Source organism: Sturnus vulgaris, unplaced genomic scaffold (assembly GCF_052056855.1).
Source record: "Sturnus vulgaris isolate bStuVul1 unplaced genomic scaffold, bStuVul1.hap1 Scaffold_304, whole genome shotgun sequence".
Classification (NCBI taxonomy): domain Eukaryota; kingdom Metazoa; phylum Chordata; class Aves; order Passeriformes; family Sturnidae; genus Sturnus; species Sturnus vulgaris.
In genome coordinates, this window is record NW_028276378.1 from 320,250 (window position 1) to 344,597 (window position 24,348).

The 24,348-nt window shown below is 48.0% G+C and overlaps 1 protein-coding gene and 3 long non-coding RNA genes across 5 annotated transcripts; 3 read left to right on the forward strand and 1 right to left on the reverse strand.

Moving 5' to 3' along the window:
• Positions 1–2,829: 2,829 nt before the first annotated feature.
• Positions 2,830–9,576, forward strand: LOC148217754 (islet amyloid polypeptide-like). Its single transcript, XM_088158501.1, has 6 exons — positions 2,830–3,231; positions 3,894–3,992; positions 6,176–6,385; positions 6,794–6,890; positions 7,029–7,163; positions 9,141–9,576. Exons 4-6 carry the CDS (start codon positions 6,811–6,813, stop codon positions 9,310–9,312), a joined length of 387 nt encoding a protein of 128 aa, XP_088014627.1. The 5' UTR covers positions 2,830–3,231; positions 3,894–3,992; positions 6,176–6,385; positions 6,794–6,810; the 3' UTR covers positions 9,313–9,576.
• LOC148217755 (uncharacterized) lies at positions 6,892–9,251 on the reverse strand. Of its 2 annotated transcripts, none has more exons than XR_015800784.1 (3): positions 9,112–9,251; positions 7,475–7,538; positions 6,892–7,260 (listed from the first exon to the last, which is right to left on the reverse strand). It is a non-coding gene; the product is annotated as an uncharacterized LOC148217755 (long non-coding RNA). The 2 variants fall into 2 exon arrangements; XR_015800783.1 differs by having other exon boundaries at positions 6,892–7,269.
• A 3,535-nt stretch (positions 9,577–13,111) lies between the features above and the next one.
• LOC148217756 (uncharacterized) lies at positions 13,112–14,274 on the forward strand. Its single transcript, XR_015800781.1, has 2 exons — positions 13,112–13,196; positions 13,857–14,274. It is a non-coding gene; the product is annotated as an uncharacterized LOC148217756 (long non-coding RNA).
• A 3,507-nt stretch (positions 14,275–17,781) lies between these two features.
• Positions 17,782–18,178, forward strand: LOC148217757 (uncharacterized). Its single transcript, XR_015800782.1, has 3 exons — positions 17,782–17,872; positions 17,951–17,992; positions 18,080–18,178. It is a non-coding gene; the product is annotated as an uncharacterized LOC148217757 (long non-coding RNA).
• The last annotated feature ends 6,170 nt before the right edge of the window (positions 18,179–24,348 follow it).

The following is a 24,348-nucleotide window of genomic DNA, read 5'->3' on the forward strand; positions in this document are numbered from 1 at the left end:
GGTTGCAGTCAAGTGCCCTGCTGCTGTCCAGGGCAGTTGGAGTCGTTCTGTGCCTTCTTTGGGGTGAGGAAAAAAGGCTGAGGGGGGCTCCGACGTGGTTTGGGGCACCCCAAGGTCCCTGGGGAAGGGAGCCGGGCTGCGCTGGAGGAGCAGGTGAGTCGGGCATGGGGGGGGGGTCATGGTGGGTGCCAGAACATTGAGAGGGAGGGGTGGGTGTAGAATGCATGAAAAACAGAACCTTAAAAAACAGCTAAATATAGTCTAAAAGGAATGTTTTATTGGTTTGTGTTTGGATAGAGGTAGGGTTTTTTTATAGATACTGTAAATAGAAAAGATAAAGAATAAAAATATAGAAGCAAATATAAGAAACCAATATATAAATATATTACATTACATTATATTCTGTTATGAAAATAGAAATATATAAATATTTAGACTTTAAAAGGAATGTTTTATTGTTTTTTATTTGGTTAGAGGAGGGTTTTTAATAAATAATATAAATAATATAGGCAAAAATATACAAATATGCAAAAATCGATACTGACATAAAATTATTATAACTATATATGCATATATATATGTAAGTATAAATATATAGAAATAAATATAAATATAAAATACATGTGTTATGAATGATGTTCTATTTTTCCCAATTTATCAAGCAACAAGATTAAATTTAATAGTAAGTTTTTAATAGTAACAAAATGAATACAATCAAAGTATTGGAGATGACAATTAAAGTATTGGAGATGAAACAATCAAAGTGTATATATTTAAGAATATACAAATTTTGGCAGTAAGTAATTTAGTATAATTGAGGTTCATATAAAGCATAAGCAAAACCGACCGGGGAGGGGCCCCCCTCCGACCGGGGATACGGGGAGTGGCTCGCCATTCCTCACGTATCAAAGCATTCGGGCTAACAATCCCACTTATATACTATAGGCTACAAAAGTTTCTAGAAAGCTCCTCCTAGTTTCTATTCCTAAGATCTACGTAACTATACTGCACGGCGCATGCTCTACTAATGGGTTAGGGGGTCTCTTATCTTTTTAAGGGTCTTATTTCCGGTGAAGGCTCATCATCTTCATCAGTGACCGAGGTGTGACCTGCAGGTAGCACAGGCGCCCTGTGTGACTGAGCAGATGTTTTCCATAACATGACTTTAATTAAGTCCCATGCTTGGGATCATTCCATTTTTGACAGCTTCAAGGTTGAAGCTGTATTTCTAGATGCCGCTTATCAGACCTTCGTCCTTTGACTATTCTTATCTGACTTTCTTCTAACCTCCTTCTTTGTCTCCCAACCTCTGTAAGATGTCTTTTATCCTGTCTCACCCATCTCCCCCTTCTCACTCTGTAACAATTGTCTTCTATTGATCTAAATACAATTTTGTAAATATAGTTACAACTTAATTAGCACGAATCACATTTATCACACATGTATGTAGTATGTAATATAAATAATTTATCGATTTTAATATGTTATATTAAATAGTATTTATAATAGAATGTAAATAGCATATAGTATATTAATATACTAGTAAAAAATACATTAAATAGTATATAAATATAGAATACACAATATAGACATATAAATCTACAGATATAAATATGAAAACTAAATAGAAAAATATATTCAAATATAATTTAAAATAATCGAGTTTTTTGTTTCTATTTGGTTAGAGGCAGAGCTTTTAAATAAATAATATTAAAAACTATGAACCTACAAATATATATGGATATACATAAAATAGAAATAACATTAGTAATATAAATCTATGTATATAATGAATAATAAAATAATATTGTATGTATGATAAATAGAATAGCAATTAAACTGAATATATGAAATATGTATAGATTATGAATATAAATTAAATATTAAAAAATAGATGATTTATATATCGGGATTTATATATCGGGATATATCCCGATTAATAAATCGGGAAATATCCATGAAAATTGGGGGAAACATCCATGAGAAATGGGGGGAAAAATCTGTGAGAGATGGGGAAAAATGGGGAAAAAATCCACGAAAAATAGGGGGAAAAATCCATGAAAAATGGGGGGAAAATCAGTGAGAAATGGGGAAAAACCCAGTGAGAAATGGGGAAAAATCAGTCAGAAATGGGGAGTAAAAAATAGTGAGAAATGGGGGTAAAAATCAGTGAGAAATGGGGGGAAAATGGGGGAAAAAATCAGTGAGAAATGGGGAAAAATCAGGAAAAAATCCACGAAAATTGCGGGAAAAAATGCTTGAAAAATTGGGGAAAAAATCTGAGAGAAATGGGGAAAAAAATCAATGAAAAATGGCGGGAAAAGGTTTCTCAGTTCTGGTCGGGGTTTTTTAGGGCGTTCATTCCGGGGGATTTCCTCAAGGATTGGGACACTCCTTGATTCCATCCCTTGCCTGTCTCCCAAGCGCCACCCTGTGGGCAGAGCGCGGTACTGCGCGCCTGCCTCTCCCAAGATGGCGGCTCGGGTGTCGCTCCCCCGTCCTTCTAACTCTGGCTGCAAAAGGAGGGTGGCACAGCAAGGAGCCCGCTCGCTCTAGTGGGATGCCTGCGCACGACGCCGACACCGATCCCACGGGTGCGATTTTCGGCGGCGTTTCCAATCGTGCGGACATCTCCTTCAGCCCGCTTCGGCCCGGGGAAGAGGGGCGGGGCCGCCAGCGATGGTGCCGGCGCAGCCCGGGCAGGCTCGGGGCGGAGCCGGGGCTTGGCGAGGCGGGGCACGGAGGTCCCGGGGACGGGACCGGGCGGGGCCGGGGCGGTGCTTTAGGGGCGGTCCCCAGTGGTCCCAGGCGGCACCGGGGGCGGGGCCGGGTGATCCCGGAGCGGTACCGAGCTGTGCTGGGGACGGTGCTGCAGGGGCGGTGCCGGGCCCGCCTCAGGGTGATTGAATGCCCAGAAATCGCCTCCTCTGCCCCGTGCTCACACTGAGCTGCGGGCTGCAGCGTGCTGTCGGAGCTCCGCACACAGCACGGATTTGGGCTTCCCCTCCTCTCAAACCCTCTCCCCCTTCTTCCTCCTCCTCATCTTCCTCTTTTTCCTCTGTCACTGCTGAGGCTCTGGAAAGAACTGAAATTCTGCAGGGAGACATGTCCTCTCGTGGCCCCAGGGACTGCCTCGGCACGGGCCAGGAGCGCCTCCGGCCCCTGCCTTCTCCTGCTTGAAAAGATCACCTGGAGCCCGAGCTCGGGGGGGTGAAATCAGCTGAAATCCAGGTAACTCTGTCAAGTGCCCCCCAGGGACATCGGCGGGGCTGGGGGATGAGGGTTTGAAACAGCAAATTCTTTGGAATATACACCTGTCCCCGTGCCGATGCTGCTGAGCTTCCTGCCACAGTATATCCCCACTCCATGAGGCGCTGTGAGGTTATGGCAGTGGGAATTGAGCAGGGAATTGGGGCCTATGGGCATAATTCACGGGAGCTAGCAAAGCTGACAGCCAACCCCAAATCGGGGCACAGCACAGAGAACAATCTGTGTGCTGCCCTGTCAGCTCAAGCCCCTGGGCTGGGAAGTATTGGGAGTTAAATGTATGGAATTACACAAATCACAGCAACTGGCATCACCCAGAGGGACAATCCAAGTCCCAAACAATTCCTCCACAGTCCACTCTGGGAAAAACACCCTGTGCCTGCCAGGAGCTCTGACCCTGCTTTTCCTACCAGCTCCTGAGCAGTGTCAGGGCCACCACGACGCCTTTAAAATCCAGATAAACCCCAAATCCTACACAGTGATTAATCCAAAGAAAGTACTGAATTGTTGTCATTAAAAGCTCAAAACTCATTAAGAATTCTATGACAACACTGTAATGGACTCCCAGGAACCTCATGAATGCTCTCGGTTTCATTTTTGTGTATTTTTACTCCCTCATTTGGCAGCTTGTAAAACTTATCCTGGAATTCAGAGGTCAAGCAGGATCGACTTTGGATTGACCTTCACCTCTGTTCCCACTTTGTGCAAACACAACTCGTGCCCAGGTGGGTGAACTCATCACCTCAGCTTTTCACTCCAGAGTATCCCCTCCTTATTTCCCTGTAGATGAACTCAGATCCACTCCTCACCTCCACTGGTCATCCAAGCGTCCATTCTGTTCCCCACAGGCCCTGGTGGCCCCAGGGAGCTCTCTTGGCCTTTCTCCTGCCCCTCTGCAGCCGGAGGTCGCTACACAAACAGTTCTTGTGTCCCCTCTAAATGACCCCGGGTTTTCTGCTCAATGAATGGCATGACCCGTGCCCACTGCTCATGATTCACCCAACCAAAATCGAGAGCAAATGTTGCTTGGGCTTTAAGAACTTGAAATAACTCTGAAGCAAAAGAAATCACCTTTTTCTTCTGGTTTTTATTTTTATTTTTTCATTTAAGATGCTGGACTTGCCTCTGTGGATGTGTGCTGAGCTCTCACTGCAGGGGACTGTCAGGCCTGAATGGCTGTGAGTTCGTGTTTTTCTCAGTAGGGAATCAGAAATTATTCTTAGACCATAGAATTGTTTTCTGAAACCTTTCCCCTTTCCTCTTTGTGCCTTTGAATTTTTCAGCTGTTCCCTGTTGTCACTTCCCTGCCTGACTTCTGTGCAGCTCCTAGCTGGGAAAAACTGGGAAAACTTAGGGGGTACAGAGGTGGAATTTTTGGCTGGATTTTTCTAAAATTTCTAATTTTGCTGAACTTATTTCCCCAGTGAGAAGAGCACGAACTCACAGCCATGCAGGCCTGACAGTCACTGCGGGAAATCTGACACAGTATTAATAAGTAACCTTTCCTGAGAGCAGTCACCACCCCAGTCCTCCAGCCTTGTCAAATGTTTGCAATGAATGGACCCAAGTTCTAATCCTTAATCTAAATTTATGTCAGCTTTTGTTAGAAAGATACCGGACAGTAAATCATACAAGAGAATTTAAAAATTGCACAAAGAATAGCCGGCCCAGACCAAACCCAACCGCCCCCATCAGTGCTCCACCCCAATTTTGGGAGAAACAGTGATACAGTTTATAAATACTCTCCTTCCACACTATTCAGTCCTTCACCGCACATCCCCAGAGAGGAGTCCCTCAGACCTTGCTCCCCTGAACACCAGGAGAGCTGGAGTTTCACCCAGATCCCACATTCCCATGGCAGTTAATCCCAGCAGGGAGGCAAAGAGGAACCCTGCATCCTCTGACATAGCCCACAGCACGGGCAGCACCAGGAGCCCTCCAGGCTCAGACCTCTGGTGCTGAAGCCTCTGGGCTTTGGCTGATCAAACACCACAGCTCTTGGCAAAGATGCCAGGAGAGTCGTGATTCTTCCTGTCCTGAAAGAGAGGAGGAAAAGAAAATTAAGTCGACTGCAGAAGGATTCCAGCTCTCACACTTCTGGGGGGGGGAGAGGGAGGGGGAAGTGATTTGCCTAATTTCCACTGAAATCAGAGGTTAATGGTTCTAATCTGTATCCTTGGAAATCTGCAATTAGATATTTCGTCAACACTGGATTTAGTCTATTAAAAGCTGTACATTTTTCCCTCAACCATACTTTATGCATACTAGAGAAATAAATTTGCACGTTTTCTGGCTTTTCTGACATTTCCTGGCTTTTTAATCCTAGTCTTTGCCTTCTGAAAAGCATTAATTGACTCAATTTTCACTCATGACAAATCCACCTGGTTTTTAAAATATGAGATTTTACATTCATAGCGACAGAATTTTCATTGACATTTAAACTTGACTGAAAAATGTGCATGATTTCTACCGTGTTACCCTGAATGAGAACTCTATCTGTCAATTTAAATAACTTTCACTCTTTTCTTATTCATCATACAGCTTTTATCCCTTCAGATACCTTTGCTTTCTATCTATATTGTACAGCAAACCTCCACAACTTTAACTTTTCCATCTTTTCTGAGACATGTTTTCTTGTATTCAATTACCAGTGGCCTGGCGTTTCATTTGCTCTGGCTTTCTTTGTGACTTTTGTTACCTTATTTAGCCCACGAAAACACCCACAGGGAATATAACCACAGCAGCTTATCAGAGCTGTAAAATTGAGGCTACATTTCTGATGTGCAATATGCTCTTGCAGTACCTTCACGAGGGCATTCTGCATACAGCAGGAGAATATTTACTGATGTACTAGTGCAATAATGACCCACCTGCCTCTGCTCCTCTCTGGGGCACTTTCTGTCTGTAGGGATTGGAATTAACGACAGTCTCTCTGTGCTGCCTGATGTCAGAGCTGAGAAAGGTGTCGAGGATATATAAGAGTCGTGAGACTTGCCAGAAAGGAAGAGGGAGAAGGATACTCCAGAGCCAGATGCAAGCGTGGAATTGTTGCATGCACACTTCCTGCTAACCAAGAGGGCTTGCTGGCTTCTCCAGTTAGATCTGTGACCACAAAAAGGTAAATACTTTGCCTTTTTTCTTACTTTCCCTGCAGTGCAAAAGATGCGCCTTTAGAAAAGCTCTATATCCCCTATTATTAATCAAGAGCATTTTTTCAGGAAAAGACTAAGACAGCTTTAAAGTAAACTACACTGGGGACCAGAATTTGAGACTGGGATATGTCAGGAAACGCAAATCAGAGATAAGGGATAGGATTGAAACTACTGGATGGAAAATGAGCATTTACTGCTGAGAGCCATATTTCTGAAACTGAATTGTGTCACTAAACTTGAAGGGATCATTTTTCTCACTCTAGCTTGTGAAAAAGACTAATTGCTCTTGATTTAGGACAGAATGGGCATCGGTGATAGGATGTGCTGAAGAGTATTTGGGTTAGCTTTCAGTTTTGAATCACTGTTCTTTTCAGAAAGTTTGGAAGGGAAGATGCACAACCTGAAGTTGTCAGTTTTCTTCATTGCACTTTCTGTCACTCTGAGCTGTTTGGAAGCTACACCTATTGAGGGGTGAGTGACAAATAATCATGTTTATTTCTTTTTAGGGAAAAAGGTGTTCAGATTATTGCATGAGTTGCTTTTGCTTTCATGTCTTAAATAATATAAAAATAGAGTTATTCAAGCTCACTGTTTTATTGTTGTTCAGAGATTACTGTCTCTGGCTGATGATCTATCTGATGGTACTTCCAAGAGACAAGGATGGATGTTGCCTGTAATGTCACACAATACACTCTCAGGACTCAGTGAGGAAATGCCAGAACAACCAGCAGCAAAGACAAAAAGGTATTGATTTTCCTTGTTTCTTCCAGCCATATCAGATTGAATCATGAAGCAAACTTTGTTCCAGTGATATCCTGCTATTTGAGAGACTTTGCTTCTGCTTTTTTTCCTCAGGAAAAAAAAAAAAAAAAGATATTAAAATATCCTTCTACTAAACAGAGCTTTCCTATAAGCATAAAGATCAGCTTTTCTGTAACAAAAAGATCAAAGCATTTAGGGTCGAAAGTGAAATCCAGGGACTTTGTTTCAAATCATTTGATCATTTTACGATTATAAACTTTCTTAAATTAAAGAGGCTGCAAACTCTACATTACCTTGTGAAGAAAGGTGCATTTTGCAAGCGCCTTCCTTTTTAAAAAGTTCATCAGATTTCCAAGCCTGGGGGGGAAAGAAAAGAAAACATACCCTTCTTAATAATACTGCAGCTCTACTGGAATGGAATTATTTTATGGTAAAAATGCTTTCAGTAATTAAGCAATTTTAAAATCACATAATTAAATATTAATCATAAGAAGAAGGAAAAGAAGAAATTGATTCTGAGAGAATTTCACTTGTCTGAAATATATTGTTATTTATAAATTCAATTTCAGGACCTCTGTGAGAACCAGTTGCTATTTGAACCTTGTGTGGTAAGGACTTGAATAAAACCAAAAGAAATATCCATGAAAGTCAATGGGAGGTTATATAAAGCCCTATGCAACAATTTTCTTGTAATGCAATTACACATTTAAAATATTAATTGCTTAAGAACTGCTGCCTATCTACTAATCAAGAACCTGTATAAGACAGACATTCCTTTCATAGCTGCCTTTCCTCTTGTATTATTAGATCAATACAAATAACTTCAAAAGGTTATATGACATTTTAGATGATAGATTTAATAATCAGTAAGCAAAGGAACACATTGGTAACTGCTCAGAGTTTGAAACTGGGATATAGCTGCTCTTCACAGTAAATTTTAGCCACAAAGTGATATCTAATTCATGCCATATCAGCATGAAGAAGTCCAAGAAAATATGCAACAACTCAGTAGGCAATCTCTGCGAGCAAGTATTTCTGTTTGAAGGAAGAACACAGTAATCTAAGAAACAAGTCTGAAAACCCAAGCTAACCATTACATTGCAATTTAAAAAAACCCCTCGTGCTACATAGGTTTTACGTGGAGTTCTGTAAATGATCTGTCGGTTCAGATCATAAAATGTTATTTCTAGATACGGATCCTTCCTCGGACACTCTTTAAAGTATCATTCAGCAAAGGATTTTCTCTCACCACAACAGAACTTTCAATTTGCTGGTGTTTCAAAAGAGATGTGGCAGGTTTTTCTTTTAGATGAAACCTCTGTTTAGTCAGAGCTAAGTGGGAAGAGAGACAGAGCAAAAGACCATCCTAAGTGATTCTGCAGTTGGCAGAAGCTGGCAATGCCTGCTACTTCTCATGATATGTGGTGCAGATGGGAGAAAGAGTCTTTGGGTTTAATCCACTTGCTGTGGACTGGAATATTACCACTCACTTCAGTGAGAGCAGGATGTAATTCTGTGAAAACATGAGAACTGAATAAATGTTAGTGATCATCATTATGTTAGTAATCCTCATGATATCAGCAAGAGCTCTAAATAGATTTAGAAGTTCAGCTGAAAGTTAAACATTTAATCATTGCTTTCACTTTGTGTCTCACCTATACTATCATTACAGGTCTTCTAAATGTCATAAACTGCTGTGCAGGATATCAATAAAAACGATATATGACAGTTCATGTCTCTGCATTTGAATAACCTCCATCATTAAAACTGATAATAGCACCCAGCACAAGGATTTTTTTCAGGAACAAAGTAGGTGGTGGGAAGATTCTAATGTTCCTGTATTTGTGCACATATTAAAAGAACTCCCACATTAGCAGAGCTCAAATGACTATGAGAAGTGGCACACTCGATGGCTCATTGTTTGACTGACTGCTGGCTGTCTTTGTTTCACCTTGGCAGTCACCAGCTGGAGAAGAGGAGATGCAACACGGCCACGTGTGTGACGCAGCGCTTGGCCGATTTCCTGGTGCGCTCCAGCGGCAGCGCCGGGGCCCTTTACCCGCCCACCAACGTGGGCTCCAACACCTACGGAAAGAGGGACAGAGAGCCCCAGAGCCACGCACAGCTTTAGGCTCTGGAGATGGCTGCTGACACTAGAAGCTCAGTTTTTATTGTATCAACAACCTCTCGGTCATTTATTACTTGTAGAGTCTTACCAGTGCCTTGTTTTCTCTGTGTGTGTGGGGGGGTATGTGATTTATGTTCATCATTCCACCATGCATGTACAATGACATGCATAGGCTATTCTTTCAACCCCATTAAGAACTCCAGAAATCTGCTTGTTAAAATCCTTTGTAAAAATCTGTCACAATAATAAATGGAAAAGTAATGGCAACAATGTTATTATTATTATTATTATTATTATTATTATTATTATTATTATTATAAGGATGAAAAAGATAACCCATGATGTGTATGTCTTTATAGTCACAGTCTGGTAAGAGAAAGAAACCGCCTTAATTAAAGAACAATAAATATCAGAATGCTAGCAAAAGTTATGTCCTAATGAAAGTAAAACAGAAGAATCTTCTGTTTTTTAAACATCTACAGCATCTTGTCTGGTACAGTTGAAGGAACAACTAGATGAGAAAAGATGCTGCATTGTGCACCATAATCAGACAATTATGCAGTTAACTGATTGGCCTGTTTCCACTATAACATACAGCAAGCAAGGAAACGTGGTCTTGCAGCACAGACTTCTGTGCCTACTGAGCAGGGGATTTTAAGGATTTGCAGTTCTTATGTTAAGATGATATCAGTAAAATGTAAGCATAATAAGTATAATAATATATGTAAGTATAATAAATATGAATAAGAGATAGCTCTGATACAATCTAGGAGAAACTCTCGTCCTTGGGTATTCCTTTCCTTAACTACAGTAACAAAGGGAAGAGAAAAAACAATGAGTAGCTCAAGAACCAAAACACATCATAGAAACTCAGTAATTTTTTCCACTGGCATACTTAAATTGCTACCAAAATCCAGGGGAAATATTTCAGAGATGGGCAGACCTTAATGAGAATCTGACGGCATTATTTTCTCCTATCTCAGCCCAGAATCAGGGCAGGCTTAAAAACCTTTAAGTTCCTTTAAATTTTAAGCAAATTTTCATAGAGGTGAGCTGTTTCATTTCACAGAAATGGCTGTTTTGTCCACACTTCCTCAGTGAAGGGTTCACTGTTGTCCGAAAAACATTATTGTCCAATTATGAAAAACATTCAGCAGAACCTTAGTTCTGGAGAGGCAAATGAAAGTTCAATAACTGCCTTCAGTTGGTTTGTTTCCGTTACAAAGTATACCTCGAAATAGAAACATTTTTGCTAATTTAATGTTAAATGGCATATTCACTTCATTTCACACACAAAAAAATGCATGGGAATAAAAAGTACAGGATTCCTCCTGTAAAAAGTGTTATTAATTACTCTCTTTATTGAGGGAAGTTTCAACCTTCATTAAAGTTCTAATGGATATTAATTCTGAATTTTATTGAGAAAACCGTTTATATGCCATTGAACTAATACTTCTGCCGGCTTGAAATGCCTTCCATTCCAGTTACTTTTGAGTTACGCTGCACACACTGCGCTTAATTTGTTTTTCATTTAGAATATTTATATTTCAGAAAACAAATGAGAGAGAGGACAGCTTTGAAGTGTCACTGCGAGATTGTTTGTACAGAGCAGTAACGAAGTGGAGCCTTCCCTGTGGGTAGCTGCTGATCTCTAGGCTGATCCCAGCCCGGAATATGAGCCACGCTTTATGCACCAGATTTTGTTTTTTCAGCTACCATTTGACAAACACTAACAAAGCACAGGCTGTCCATGCACAGGACCAGTGAAACTGGGTACATTATTTTCTGCCTCACACACTCTCGAATCTGGTGGATTGGATACCAGCATCTATTTCACACAATCAAACTATTCCACAAATACTGAAAAATCTAACTCGGTTCCTAAGTCAGTGAAACCACCAAGAGAGAAAAGAGGGGGACCATCTCACCTGTCTTTAGCTCCTCTTTGTCTAACCAGTTGTCAGCGCTCTCCTGCTATTTGGTGGAGGAAGACTACTTCCAATTCATCCCAGCTTAGACACCTATTTTAGGATGGGATTAATCACGCCTGAAGTGCCTCTATTTCTTCGCTGATGATAGAGAGTGTCTAGACAATTAGCTGAAAATGAGCACTTAGATTTAAGATAACTAGAGTTAGTTGACAGGAATCTCATCTGCATTTGGTATGAACCGTTCAAACTAAAATCAAAGAGAAAAAGATTTGGTAAAAAAAAACCCCACACCACCAGCACCTCAGACTCCAATTCAACTTTCATTCTGAGCTACGTTAGTTAATTCATCAGCCAGAGCATCTTGAGAAACTTCCTTCAGTGAGATTTGTTCCCGCCCGTACTCCCTTGAGAAGACAGCTCTGCTCCCTCCCTCCTGCTGTTGCTGCACTTGGCCTCTCAGAGACGAAGCATCTAGCCATAGTAAGGCTGGATACAAGCACAGTCCAGGGCTAAATGAGCCAGGAAAAGAATGGACTGTAATGGAAAAAAGAAAATAAATACATTTATTTAATAATGAATTAATTACTAATAAGCATTTAAGCATTACTTCATCTGCTCTGGTCATGCCAGGCAAGCCGAGGGGGAGCCCCGGGCCGGGCAAGCCTGGTAAGCCGAGGGGGCGCCCCGAAGTGGGGGGGCCCCGCGCCGGGCCAGCTGGGGGGGGCGGGCCCCGGGGCTGGGCCAGACGGGGGGGCGGGCCTCGGCGCTGGGTAAGCCAGGCAATCCGAGGGGACGCTCCGGGTTGGTCATGCCGGGCAAGCCGAAGCGGGGGGGCTCCGGGTTGGGCAAGCCCCGCGGGGGCTCCGGGCTGGTCATGCCAGGCAAGCCGGGGGGAGCCCCGGGCCGGGCAAGCCTGGTAAGCCGAGGGGGCGCCCCGAAGTGGGGGGGCCCCGCGCCGGGCCAGCTGGGGGGGGGCGGGCCACGGGGCTGGGCAAGCCGAAGGGGCGGTCCCTGGGGCTGAACAAGACGGGGGGGCGGGCCTCGGCGCTGGGCAAGCCAGGCAATCCGAGGGGACGCTCCGGGCTGGTCATGCCGGGCAAGCCGAAGGGGGGGAGCTCCGGGCTGGTCATGCCAGGCAAGCCGAGGGGGAGCCCCGGGCCGGGCAAGCCTGGTAAGCCGAGGGGGCGCCGAAGTAGTGGGGCCCCGCGCCGGGCCAGCTGGGGGGGGGCGGGCCCCGGGGCTGGGCAAGACGGGGGGGCGGGCCTCGGCGCTGGGCAAGCCAGGCAATCCGAGGGGACGCTCCGGGTTGGTCATGCCGGGCAAGCCGAAGCGGGGGGGCTCCGGGCTGGGCAAGCCCCGCGGGGGCTCCGGGCTGGTCATGCCAGGCAAGCCGGGGGGAGCCCCGGGCCGGGCAAGCCTGGTAAGCCGAGGGGGCGCCCCGAAGTGGGGGGGGCCCGCGCCGGGCCAGCTGGGGGGGGGCGGGCCACGGGGCTGGGCAAGCCGAAGGGGCGGTCCCTGGGGCTGAACAAGACGGGGGGTCGGGCCTCGGCGCTGGGCAAGCCAGGCAATCCGAGGGGACGCTCCGGGTTGGTCATGCCGGGCAAGCCGAAGCGGGGGGGCTCCGGGCTGGGCAAGCCCCGCGGGGGCTCCGGGCTGGTCATGCCAGGCAAGCCGGGGGGAGCCCCGGGCCGGGCAAGCCTGGTAAGCCGAGGGGGCGCCCCGAAGTGGGGGGGGCCCGCGCCGGGCCAGCTGGGGGGGGGCGGGCCACGGGGCTGGGCAAGCCGAAGGGGCGGTCCCTGGGGCTGAATAAGACGGGGGGGCGGGCCTCGGCGCTGGGCAAGCCAGGCAATCCGAGGGGACGCTCCGGGTTGGTCATGCCGGGCAAGCCGAAGGGGGGGAGCTCCGGGTTGGTCATGCCGGGCAAGCCGAGGGGGAGCCCCGGGCCGGGCAAGCCTGGTAAGCCGAGGGGGCGCCGAAGTAGTGGGGCCCCGCGCCGGGCCAGCTGGGGGGGGCGGGCCCCGGGGCTGGGCAAGACGGGGGGGCGGGCCTCGGCGCTGGGCAAGCCAGGCAATCCGAGGGGACGGTCCGGGCTGGTCATGCAAGGCAAGCCGAAGGGTGGGGGGGCCCCCGTCCAGGCAAGCCGGGGGGGGGCCCTGTCCGGGCAAGCCGGGGGGGGGGGGGCTCCGGGCAGGACTTGCCAGGCAAGCAGGGCGGGGGGCCCGGTCCGGGCATTCCTAAGGGGTTGCCCCGGGCCGGGGAAGCCGGGGCGGGGGGCCCCGGGGGGGGCAAGGCGGGGGGGAGAGCCCCAGGCCGGGCATGCCGGGTGGGGGGGGGAGGTAGCCCGGGTTCGGGCAAGCCGATGGGGCGGTCCCTGGGGCTGGGCAAGACGGGGGGCAGGCCTCGGGGCTGGGCAAGCCGGGATGGGGGTCCCCAGGCTTGGCTACACGAATGGGCGGCGGGGGGACGGTCCCGGGCCGGGCATGCTGGGGGGGGACGGTCCCAGGCTGGGCAAGGCGGGGGCGGGGGACGGTCCTGGGCCGGGCAAGGCGGGGGCATGGCCCGGCCCCTCAGTGTCCTACCCGGAGCCGGCCCCCGGGTGACACTGTGGCTTTGCAGGGCTGGAGAACTTGGTGTCCGTCGCCAAGACGCTGCCGTTGCCCCACGTGTACGATGTCGTGGAAGGACACGTGAAAATTTCTGTGGAATGTGCTGAGATATTCAAACTTCTCAATGCAGAAAGGAAGCCTGAAAGTGAAATAAGTTGCATATGGGGGTTGTAATTCAGGGACTAGCAGCTGCAATCCCAACAATCTCACGCTGGAGAAGAACCAAGAAAAGGTCGCCAAGGAATGGGCACAGCCCCCAAGGCTGCCAGAGCTCCAGGAGCGTTTGGACAATACCCTCAGGGGTGCCCAGGGTGGGATTGTTGGGGTGTCTGTGCAGGGCCGATTGTTGGACTGGATGATCTTTGTGGGTCCTTTCCAGCTCAGAAAATTCAGCGGTTCTGTGAATAAATGCTTTGTGGTGTAAATAACTCTTAATAATCTAATATGGTTTTGGGTTTGTGGTTTTTTTTTTTGTTGTTGTTTTTTTTTCCTGGAAGTAGCAGTGGCAGAAGCACCTACCAAGTGCCAGATGCTCTTTTCTGTTTGTGGGTGTTACTGGCTTTAGTGACACACACAACCAATAGTCCTGTGTAAATCAGGCTGTTAGGGTTCTTGAAGTGTTATCAAAATACCTTTTAGGAAATAAGGAGATCAATAGAAGCAGTTAAAAAAGCAAAACTAAAGTAAGCTAGTGAAAGTAAATGTTTTTAGATACCTCTCTTATACATCAGTATTCCTCAGATGCCATTGGTAAAGTTGACCTCATTTTTCTCATTTCAGCTGGGCACGATTAGTCCTCATCAGAATATGATGAATGAACAAAGAGTTCAACAGCTTTTCACTGTGAATGCTGGTGCAGCATTGCTAACTGCTTGCAATGTAGTATGGCATTGCATGTCTTTTTAACCATCACTTGCTGTTCTTTGCCTTTCAGTATTGTTTCTGTCTGTGTCATGTTCAGTGACAGCCTTTGCTCAATATCCTATTGCTGACAGGGGCTGATGTTTGTAATGGGCACAGCCCCGGTGCTGTACGGTTTCTGGATTCTTCTGGAAGGAATTAATTATGAGACTGGAACAGCCCCAATGTTTTCTTCCAGCATATTTCATTTTTTTCCTCCACTTGGGAGCAACCATCACTTGAAGCATTGGTTTCTTGAAACTACATGCTCTCAGAAGTGATCTTTTCCAAGAGGAAGCATTAATTTGGGAGAGAATCTAGAAGTTAATGTCACTTTCATATGTGGAAGCTTTCCTCTTGGAGGGGGGTTATTCTTTTTCTTAATGGCGGTTGTTACTGTTTGCTCAGGTAATAATTTCAAGTCAGATATTAACTTACTTTTCTGTCCTGCAGATGCTGTTAATCTTTCAAGCTCTGGAAGCCATTTTACTGAGGACAGCCAGCGACCTCTCACATTTTTCTGTTGTGGGAATGAACATTGTCAAAAAGTTGATTAATTCCTATGTGAAACTGATCTATGCTGCTTTGTATTCTGAAAATTGCAAGTAAGTCTTCTTGGTGACCTGGTGGAGGATCTCTGCCAATTGGTCTGGAGGGACTGGACATCGCAAAATTCATCTTGACTTATTGCTAATAATCTCCTTTTATTTAATAATCCTTTTCCACTTGTCATAAAATAATTGCCTGTGGCAGTCTTTGGAAAGTGGAAGCTCTGATACATCAGACAATCCAGTGCTGTAGGATACTTTCCTGAAGCTGTGGTTTTCATCAGTTGGGCCTGTCCTAGTGAGAGGTTTAAGGTAGTATCTCCAGCAAATTCTATGGAACAGAATGAACTGCTCTCAGGGAAAAGCTGAATTATTTCGTAAAGTATATTTTCGGGATAAACCAGAGCTAATCTATAGTATTCAGAAAGGACGTTTTAGGGCGGAATCTGAGGTGATTTCTGAGGGACAGAATGAAGTTGTCGCAGGGGAGAGCTGAGTTACTGTGCAGTGGATTTTGTGGGCTTCAAGATGAGGTATCCTGTGTTTCACTGAGGGAGAAGCAGGAGCTGTGAATTGTGCTGAGGGCCATGGGGACACCGAGGGAGATGCAGGTGCCGCGAGTGAGGTTCGGGTGTCTTGAGGAACACGGAGGGGCCAAGTGTCTGAGCGAGTGTGGCTGAGCGAGAGGGAGGTGCCTGACTGCGTGTGTGCTGGGTGACCTCCCTGTAAGCAGGGCTGGGTCTTTGCTTTGCTGCCCTTGGCCTTTTGCCACTGTTGCTGCTTTGGCTGGCTGGAGAGCGGGGCGATCCTATAAAAGGACAGTGAGAGCCCCAGTGTGTGCAGGCCAGGGGGGAAATGGAGCTCCCCCAGGCCACCATGTAAGCAGGGCAGGGCCTTTTGCCCACGGCCCTTGGCTTTGTGCCTTGGCCACCCCTGAAGCCCCTCAGCATTTTTAGGCCTTTATGGCCTCCCTGCAGCCCCCCTGGGGCAGGCGTGAAGCTTTGGTCTCCTGCTCAGCGGAGGCAGGGCCCCCACAGGCCCTGTGAGCAGTGACAAAAGCAGTTATCTGTGTTTAAGGTCTGAGTTTCTGGTGCAACACTGAGCATCCATTACTGTTGGTTTGTTTTAGGCTTGGACTTGTATAAAGGTGAGACTCCCCCCTCACCAATGGGCCAAGAGAGATGGTTTCCTGCAGTCCTGAGAACTTAGGAAGTATTCCAGGAGTCTGTGATGAAGCCTTGATCTTTTCCTGTTTGGACATGCCATTCAGGAAGAGGTGAGTAGCTATGGTGATTTGAGGAGGTAAGGTGGATTGGTGTGGGTCCACTCATGGTTGAGCAATGCCACATCACCTTGTCCCCCCCTCAGCCACGCATAGCCTGTGATGACGGTGTCAGGCTCTGCGTGTGGCCGAATCCTGTGGCCCGAGGGCGCAGGCATTGTCAGGAGATGGTGAGCATCAAAATTGTCAGGTTTTGGGTGATGGTGCTCCTGAGATAATGCACTAATATTTGATTTCATTAATTGCAGTTGACATCAGTGACAGCAGCGCTTTGAGAGCACGGAATTGTCAGAGGATGAGATGGCCTTCCTTCACACCTGCCATGGGCTCACATCCCCTGATGTCCGTGAGATAAGTGGAGGGCTTCCACCCACAGGGGGGATGGAAGTGGGATGTGGGGTCAGGACTCTTTGGACGGGGTTTTTGAGTCAGGTTTGGAGATGAGGATGTCTAAGCTGAGTCCCCTATGGACATATGTAGTGTAGATCTGAAGATGCTGAGGTGCACAGGGCAGAGCGGCCCTGGTGTTTGTTGTGTCATTTGTCTATCGTGCAGTGTGTGTCTCGTGTGGCATGTCTTTTCCCTTTGCCCTTCAAGGTTCTTTTTGGAAACTCTGACATCATTCTTAGCATCTCTCATTGCTGCTTTCCTCTGCCTGGCACTGCTACAATCAAACCTTTGACCCAAGGGATTGGACAGGTATTAGAATCTGACTGGATGCTTCTCAAGAGAGATGAGATGTCTTTTTTAAAGGTCTTGTTCTGTGCACTGGAGAGATGCCTTGTACTGGAATAGGACTTGCAGGAGTGTGAAGATAGGTAGAGGATTCTGAGCGTAGGGTTCTCGTGCATCCATCTTTGCGGTTCTTGGAATGAATCGTCCTGTTAGCGTCTTGTTCCTGCCGGCTTCTCTGAGCCTCATCAGGTCAGCGTCGCTCTCATCTCGACCGTGTCCTTCCTCGTTCTCTCCGTGCTTGCAGTCGCTCTTCTGAATGAGTTTTCTCTTGCTGTTGCGTCCCCTTGTTTGTCATCCCCTGTGTCAGAGGCGTTTGCGTGTCTGGCCTGGGATCGTTCTGCCCTGCTGCGCAGTGTGAGAGTGGGGGTAAAAGCATAAATGCTGGGGACTTGAAATTTGTAATGCAGAGTATATTTGGATTCTGGATGGTTTTCCTAGGTAGAAACAAGGCCTCTGGAGCTGTGCAGGGCTTTAACCTTTGTCATAACTTCCTTTCAGATGCAGATGGTTTAAATCAGAAGCAGAGCGCCCCATTGTGGGTGAGGGGGTTGCCCCAAGCAGGTCGGTGACTGTTTGTCCTCGCCGGGGAAGCATAAGTGGTGGCTGTGTTACAGCACTGTTCTTTCTCTTTATTTTTAGGAAGTGATGCTGGATATCAGCTGTCAGGTGGAAGTGGGCAAGGTGAGCAGTGACAGAAGCAGTTATTTGTGGTAAAGGTCTCAATTTCTGGTGCAAGTCTAAGCGTCCGTTACTGTTGGTGTGTTTTAGGCATTGCACTTTTATTAAGGTGAGACCCCTCCTCGCTAAGAAAAGTGGTTTTGCACTGTCCTGAGAACTCGGGAAGTATTCCAGGAGCCTGTGATGAAGCCTTGACCTTTTCCTGTTTGGAGATGCCATCCAGGTAACCTTCAGGAATAGGTAAGGAGCTGTGGTGAGTTGGGGAGGTAGGGTGGAGTAGTGTGGGCGCACTCAAGTTTGAGCAATGTCGCATCACCTTGTCCCCCCCTCAGCCACGCATACCCTGTGATGACGGCGTCAGGCTCTGCGTGTGGCCGAAGCGTGTGGCCCGAGGGTGCGGGCATTGTCAGGAGATGGTGAGCATCAAAATTGTCGTGTTTAGGCCGATGGTGCTGCTGAGATCATGCATTGATTTCCTTTATTGCAACTGCCATCCATGACAGCAGCGCTTTGAGAGCGCAGAATTGCCAGAGGACGAGGCAGCCTACCTTCGCACCTGCTGTGGGTTCGCATCCCCACACGTCCGAGAGATAAGTGAAGGGCTTCCACGCACTGGGAGGATGGAAGTTGGATATGGGGTCAAGACCCTGCGGGAGGGATTTTTGAGTCATGTTTGGAGCCGAGGACGTCCAGGCTGTGTCCCCTTGGACCATTTCAGGTGTCGGTTTGAGGATGCCGAGGTGCACAGGGCAGAGCGGTCCTGGTGTTTGTTGTGTCACTTGTCTATCGTGCTCTGTGTATCTTTAGTGTGTCTCGTGTGGCATGTCTTTTCCCTTTGCCCTTCAAGGTTCTTTCTGGAAACTCTGGCGTCATTCTTGCCATCTCTGATTGCTTCCTTCCTCAGCCTGGCACCGGTACCCTCAAACCTTTGATTCAGGAGCTTGGACAGGCATCGTTATCTGATTGGATGCGTCTCAAGAGAGATGAGATGTCTTTTTTAAGGTCTTGTTCTCTGCGCTGCAGAGATCGATTTTCAGTGGAGTCGGACTTGCAGGAGTGTGAAGATAGGTAGTGGATTCTGAGCGTAGGGTTCTCGTGCATCCATCTTTGCGGTTCTTGGAATGAATCGTCCTGTTAGCGTCTTGTTCCTGCCGGCTTCTCTGAGCCTCATCAGGTCAGCGTCGCTCTCATCTCGACCGTGTCCTTCCTCGTTCTCTCCGTGCTTGCAGTCGCTCTTCTGAATGAGTTTTCTCTTGCTGTTGCGTCCCCTTGTTTGTCATCCCCTGTGTCAGAGGCGTTTGCGTGTCTGGCCTGGGATCGTTCTGCCCTGCTGCGCAGTGTGAGAGTGGGGGTAAAAGCATAAATGCTGGGGACTTGAAATTTGTAATGCAGAGTATATTTGGATTCTGGATGGTTTTCCTAGGTAGAAACAAGGCCTCTGGAGCTGTGCAGGGCTTTAACCTTTGTCGTAACTTCCTTTCAGATGCAGATGGTTTAAATCAGAAGCAGAGCGCCCCATTGTGGGTGAGGGGGTTGACCCAAGCAGGTCGGTGACTGTTTGTCCTCGCCGGGGAAGCATAAGTGGTGGCTGTGTTACAGCACTGTTCTTTCTCTTTATTTTTAGGAAGTGATGCTGGATATCAGGTGTCAGGTGGAAGTGGGCAAGGTGAGCAGTGACAGAAGCAGTTATTTGTGGTAAAGGTCTCAATTTCTGGTGCAAGTCTAAGCGTCCGTTACTGTTGGTGTGTTTTAGGCATTGCACTTTTATTAAGGTGAGACCCCTCCTCGCTAAGAAAAGTGGTTTTGCACTGTCCTGAGAACTCGGGAAGTATTCCAGGAGCCTGTGATGAAGCCTTGACCTTTTCCTGTTTGGAGATGCCATCCAGGTAACCTTCAGGAATAGGTAAGGAGCTGTGGTGAGTTGGGGAGGTAGGGTGGAGTAGTGTGGGCGCACTCAAGTTTGAGCAATGTCGCATCACCTTGTCCCCCCCTCAGCCACGCATACCCTGTGATGACGGCGTCAGGCTCTGCGTGTGGCCAAAGCGTGCGGCCCTCCAGTGTTGTCAGGAGATGGTGAGCGGCAGAATTGTCATGTTTTGGCCGATGGTGCTGCTCAGATCATACACTGATGGTTGATTTCATTTATAGCGGCTGACATGAGTGACAGCAGCCTGGTGAGAACATGAAATTGCAGAGGATGAGGTGGCCTCCCTTTACAACTGCCGTGGGTTCGCCTCTTCGGCGTCGGAGAGATAAGTCAAGGGCTTCCGCCCACAGGGAGGATGAAAGCGGGATGTGGATTCGGGACTCTGCGGGAGGGATTTTTGAGCCAGCTTTGGAGATGGGGGTGTCCAAGATGTGTGCCCTTTGGCCATATAAAGGGTAAGTCCTGTAATGCTGACGTGCGCAGGGCAGAGCGGCCCTGGTGTCTGTCGTGTCATTTGTCTATCGTGCAGTGTGTGTCTTTAGTGTGTCTTGTGTGGCATGTACTTTGCCTTTGTCCTTCGAGGGGCTTATTGGGACCTCTAGCATCATTCTTAGCATCTGTATTCCCACCTTTCCTGTCCCTGCGCCGGTGCCATCAAACCTTTGAGTCGGGAGCTAGGACAGGCATCAGAATCTCATCTCTCTTTAGAAGCATCCAATCAGAAGTGTTTTACTGTCTTATTCTGAGCTGCCATTGACAGCTGTGCACTGCAGAGATCGATTTTCAGTGGAGTAGGACTAGCAGGAGTGTGAAGATAGGTAGAGGATTCTGAGCGTAGGGTTCTCATGCATCCATCTTTGCCGTTCTTGGAATGAATCGTCCTGTTAGCGTCTTGTTCCTGCCGGCTTCTCTGAGCCTCATCAGGTCAGCGTCGCTCTCATCTCGACCGTGTCCTTCCTCGTTCTCTCCGTGCTTGCAGTCGCTCTTCTGAATGAGTTTTCTCTTGCTGTTGCGTCCCCTTGTTTGTCATCCCCTGTGTCAGAGGCGTTTGCGTGTCTGGCCTGGGATCGTTCTGCCCTGCTGCGCAGTGTGAGAGTGGGGGTAAAAGCATAAATGCTGGAGACTTGAAATTTGTAATGCAGAGTATATTTGGATTCTGGATGGTTTTCCTAGGTAGAAACAAGGCCTCTGGAGCTGTGCAGGGCTTTAACCTTTGTCATAACTTCCTTTCAGATGCAGATGGTTTAAATCAGAAGCAGAGCGCCCCATTGTGGGTGAGGGGGTTGCCCCAAGCAGGTCGGTGACTGTTTGTCCTCGCCGGGGAAGCATAAGTGGTGGCTGTGTTACAGCACTGTTCTTTCTCTTTATTTTTAGGAAGTGATGCTGGATATCAGCTGTCAGGTGGAAGTGGGCAAGGTGAGCAGTGACAGAAGCAGTTATTTGTGGTAAAGGTCTCAATTTCTGGTGCAAGTCTAAGCGTCCGTTACTGTTGGTGTGTTTTAGGCATTGCACTTTTATTAAGGTGAGACCCCTCCTCGCTAAGAAAAGTGGTTTTGCACTGTCCTGAGAACTCGGGAAGTATTCCAGGAGCCTGTGATGAAGCCTTGACCCTTTCCTGTTTGGAGATGCCATCCAGGTAACCTTCAGGAATAGGTAAGGAGCTGTGGTGAGTTGGGGAGGTAGGGTGGAGTAGTGTGGGCGCACTCAAGTTTGAGCAATGTCGCATCACCTTGTCCCCCCCTCAGCCACGCATACCCTGTGATGACGGCGTCAGGCTCTGCGTGTGGCCGAAGCGTGTGGCCCGAGGGTGCGGGCATTGTCAGGAGATGGTGAGCATCAAAATTGTCGTGTTTAGGCCGATGGTGCTGCTGAGATCATGCATTGATTTCCTTTATTGCAACTGCCATCCATGACAGCAGCGCTTTGAGAGCGCAGAATTGCCAGAGGACGAGGCAGCCTACCTTCGCACCTGCTGTGGGTTCGCATCCCCACACGTCCGAGAGATAAGTGAAGGGCTTCCACGCACTGGGAGGATGGAAGTTGGATATGGGGTCAAGACCCTGCGGGAGGGATTTTTGAGTCATGTTTGGAGCCGAGGACGTCCAGGCTGTGTCCCCTTGGACCATTTCAGGTGTCGGTTTGAGGATGCCGAGGTGCACAGGGCAGAGCGGTCCTGGTGTTTGTTGTGTCACTTGTCTATCGTGCTCTGTGTATCTTTAGTGTGTCTCGTGTGGCATGTCTTTTCCCTTTGCCCTTCAAGGTTCTTTCTGGAAACTCTGGCGTCATTCTTGCCATCTCTGATTGCTTCCTTCCTCAGCCTGGCACCGGTACCCTCAAACCTTTGATTCAGGAGCTTGGACAGGCATCGTTATCTGATTGGATGCGTCTCAAGAGAGATGAGATGTCTTTTTTAAGGTCTTGTTCTCTGCGCTGCAGAGATCGATTGTCAGTGGAGTAGGACTTGCAGGAGTGTGAAGATAGGTAGAGGATTCTGAGCGTAGGGTTCTCGTGCATCCATCTTTGCGGTTCTTGGAATGAATCGTCCTGTTAGCGTCTTGTTCCTGCCGGCTTCTCTGAGCCTCATCAGGTCAGCGTCGCTCTCATCTCGACCGTGTCCTTCCTCGTTCTCTCCGTGCTTGCAGTCGCTCTTCTGAATGAGTTTTCTCTTGCTGTTGCGTCCCCTTGTTTGTCATCCCCTGTGTCAGAGGCGTTTGCGTGTCTGGCCTGGGATCGTTCTGCCCTGCTGCGCAGTGTGAGAGTGGGGGTAAAAGCATAAATGCTGGGGACTTGAAATTTGTAATGCAGAGTATATTTGGATTCTGGATGGTTTTCCTAGGTAGAAACAAGGCCTCTGGAGCTGTGCAGGGCTTTAACCTTTGTCATAACTTCCTTTCAGATGCAGATGGTTTAAATCAGAAGCAGAGCGCCCCATTGTGGGTGAGGGGGTTGACCCAAGCAGGTCGGTGACTGTTTGTCCTCGCCGGGGAAGCATAAGTGGTGGCTGTGTTACAGCACTGTTCTTTCTCTTTATTTTTAGGAAGTGATGCTGGATATCAGCTGTCAGGTGGAAGTGGGCAAGGTGAGCAGTGACAGAAGCAGTTATTTGTGGTAAAGGTCTCAATTTCTGGTGCAAGTCTAAGCGTCCGTTACTGTTGGTGTGTTTTAGGCATTGCACTTTTATTAAGGTGAGACCCCTCCTCGCTAAGAAAAGTGGTTTTGCACTGTCCTGAGAACTCGGGAAGTATTCCAGGAGCCTGTGATGAAGCCTTGACCTTTTCCTGTTTGGAGATGCCATCCAGGTAACCTTCAGGAATAGGTAAGGAGCTGTGGTGAGTTGGGGAGGTAGGGTGGAGTAGTGTGGGCGCACTCAAGTTTGAGCAATGTCGCATCACCTTGTCCCCCCCTCAGCCACGCATACCCTGTGATGACGGCGTCAGGCTCTGCGTGTGGCCGAAGCGTGCGGCCCTCCAGTGTTGTCAGGAGATGGTGAGCGGCAGAATTGTCATGTTTTGGCCGATGGTGCTGCTCAGATCATACACTGATGGTTGATTTCATTTATAGCGGCTGACATGAGTGACAGCAGCCTGGTGAGAACATGAAATTGCAGAGGATGAGGTGGCCTCCCTTTACAACTGCCGTGGGTTCGCCTCTTCGGCGTCGGAGAGATAAGTCAAGGGCTTCCGCCCACAGGGAGGATGAAAGCGGGATGTGGATTCGGGACTCTGCGGGAGGGATTTTTGAGCCAGCTTTGGAGATGGGGGTGTCCAAGATGTGTGCCCTTTGGCCATATAAAGGGTAAGTCCTGTAATGCTGACGTGCGCAGGGCAGAGCGGCCCTGGTGTCTGTCGTGTCATTTGTCTATCGTGCAGTGTGTGTCTTTAGTGTGTCTTGTGTGGCATGTCTTTTGCCTTTGTCCTTCGAGGGGCTTATTGGGACCTCTAGCATCATTCTTAGCATCTGTATTCCCACCTTTCCTGTCCCTGCGCCGGTGCCATCAAACCTTTGAGTCGGGAGCTAGGACAGGCATCAGAATCTCATCTCTCTTTAGAAGCATCCAATCAGAAGTGTTTTACTGTCTTATTCTGAGCTGCCATTGACAGCTGTGCACTGCTGAGATCCATTTTTAGTGGAGTAGGACTTGCAGGAGTGTGAAGATAGGTAGTGGATTCTGAGCGTAGGGTTCTCGTGCATCCATCTTTGCGGTTCTTGGAATGAATCGTCCTGTTAGCGTCTTGTTCCTGCCGGCTTCTCTGAGCCTCATCAGGTCAGCGTCGCTCTCATCTCGACCGTGTCCTTCCTCGTTCTCTCCGTGCTTGCAGTCGCTCTTCTGAATGAGTTTTCTCTTGCTGTTGCGTCCCCTTGTTTGTCATCCCCTGTGTCAGAGGCGTTTGCGTGTCTGGCCTGGGATCGTTCTGCCCTGCTGCGCAGTGTG

Bases quoted from the DNA above. Each gene is read 5' to 3' on its own strand.
- LOC148217754 (XM_088158501.1), top strand. From the start codon at position 6,811: ATGCACAACCTGAAGTTGTCAGTTTTCTTCATTGCACTTTCTGTCACT. The intron at 6,891-7,028 runs GTGAGTGACAAA...TGTTGTTCAGAG, and splicing joins GAAGCTACACCTATTGAGGG to ATTACTGTCTCTGGCTGATG. The intron at 7,164-9,140 runs GTATTGATTTTC...TCACCTTGGCAG, and splicing joins CCAGCAGCAAAGACAAAAAG to TCACCAGCTGGAGAAGAGGA.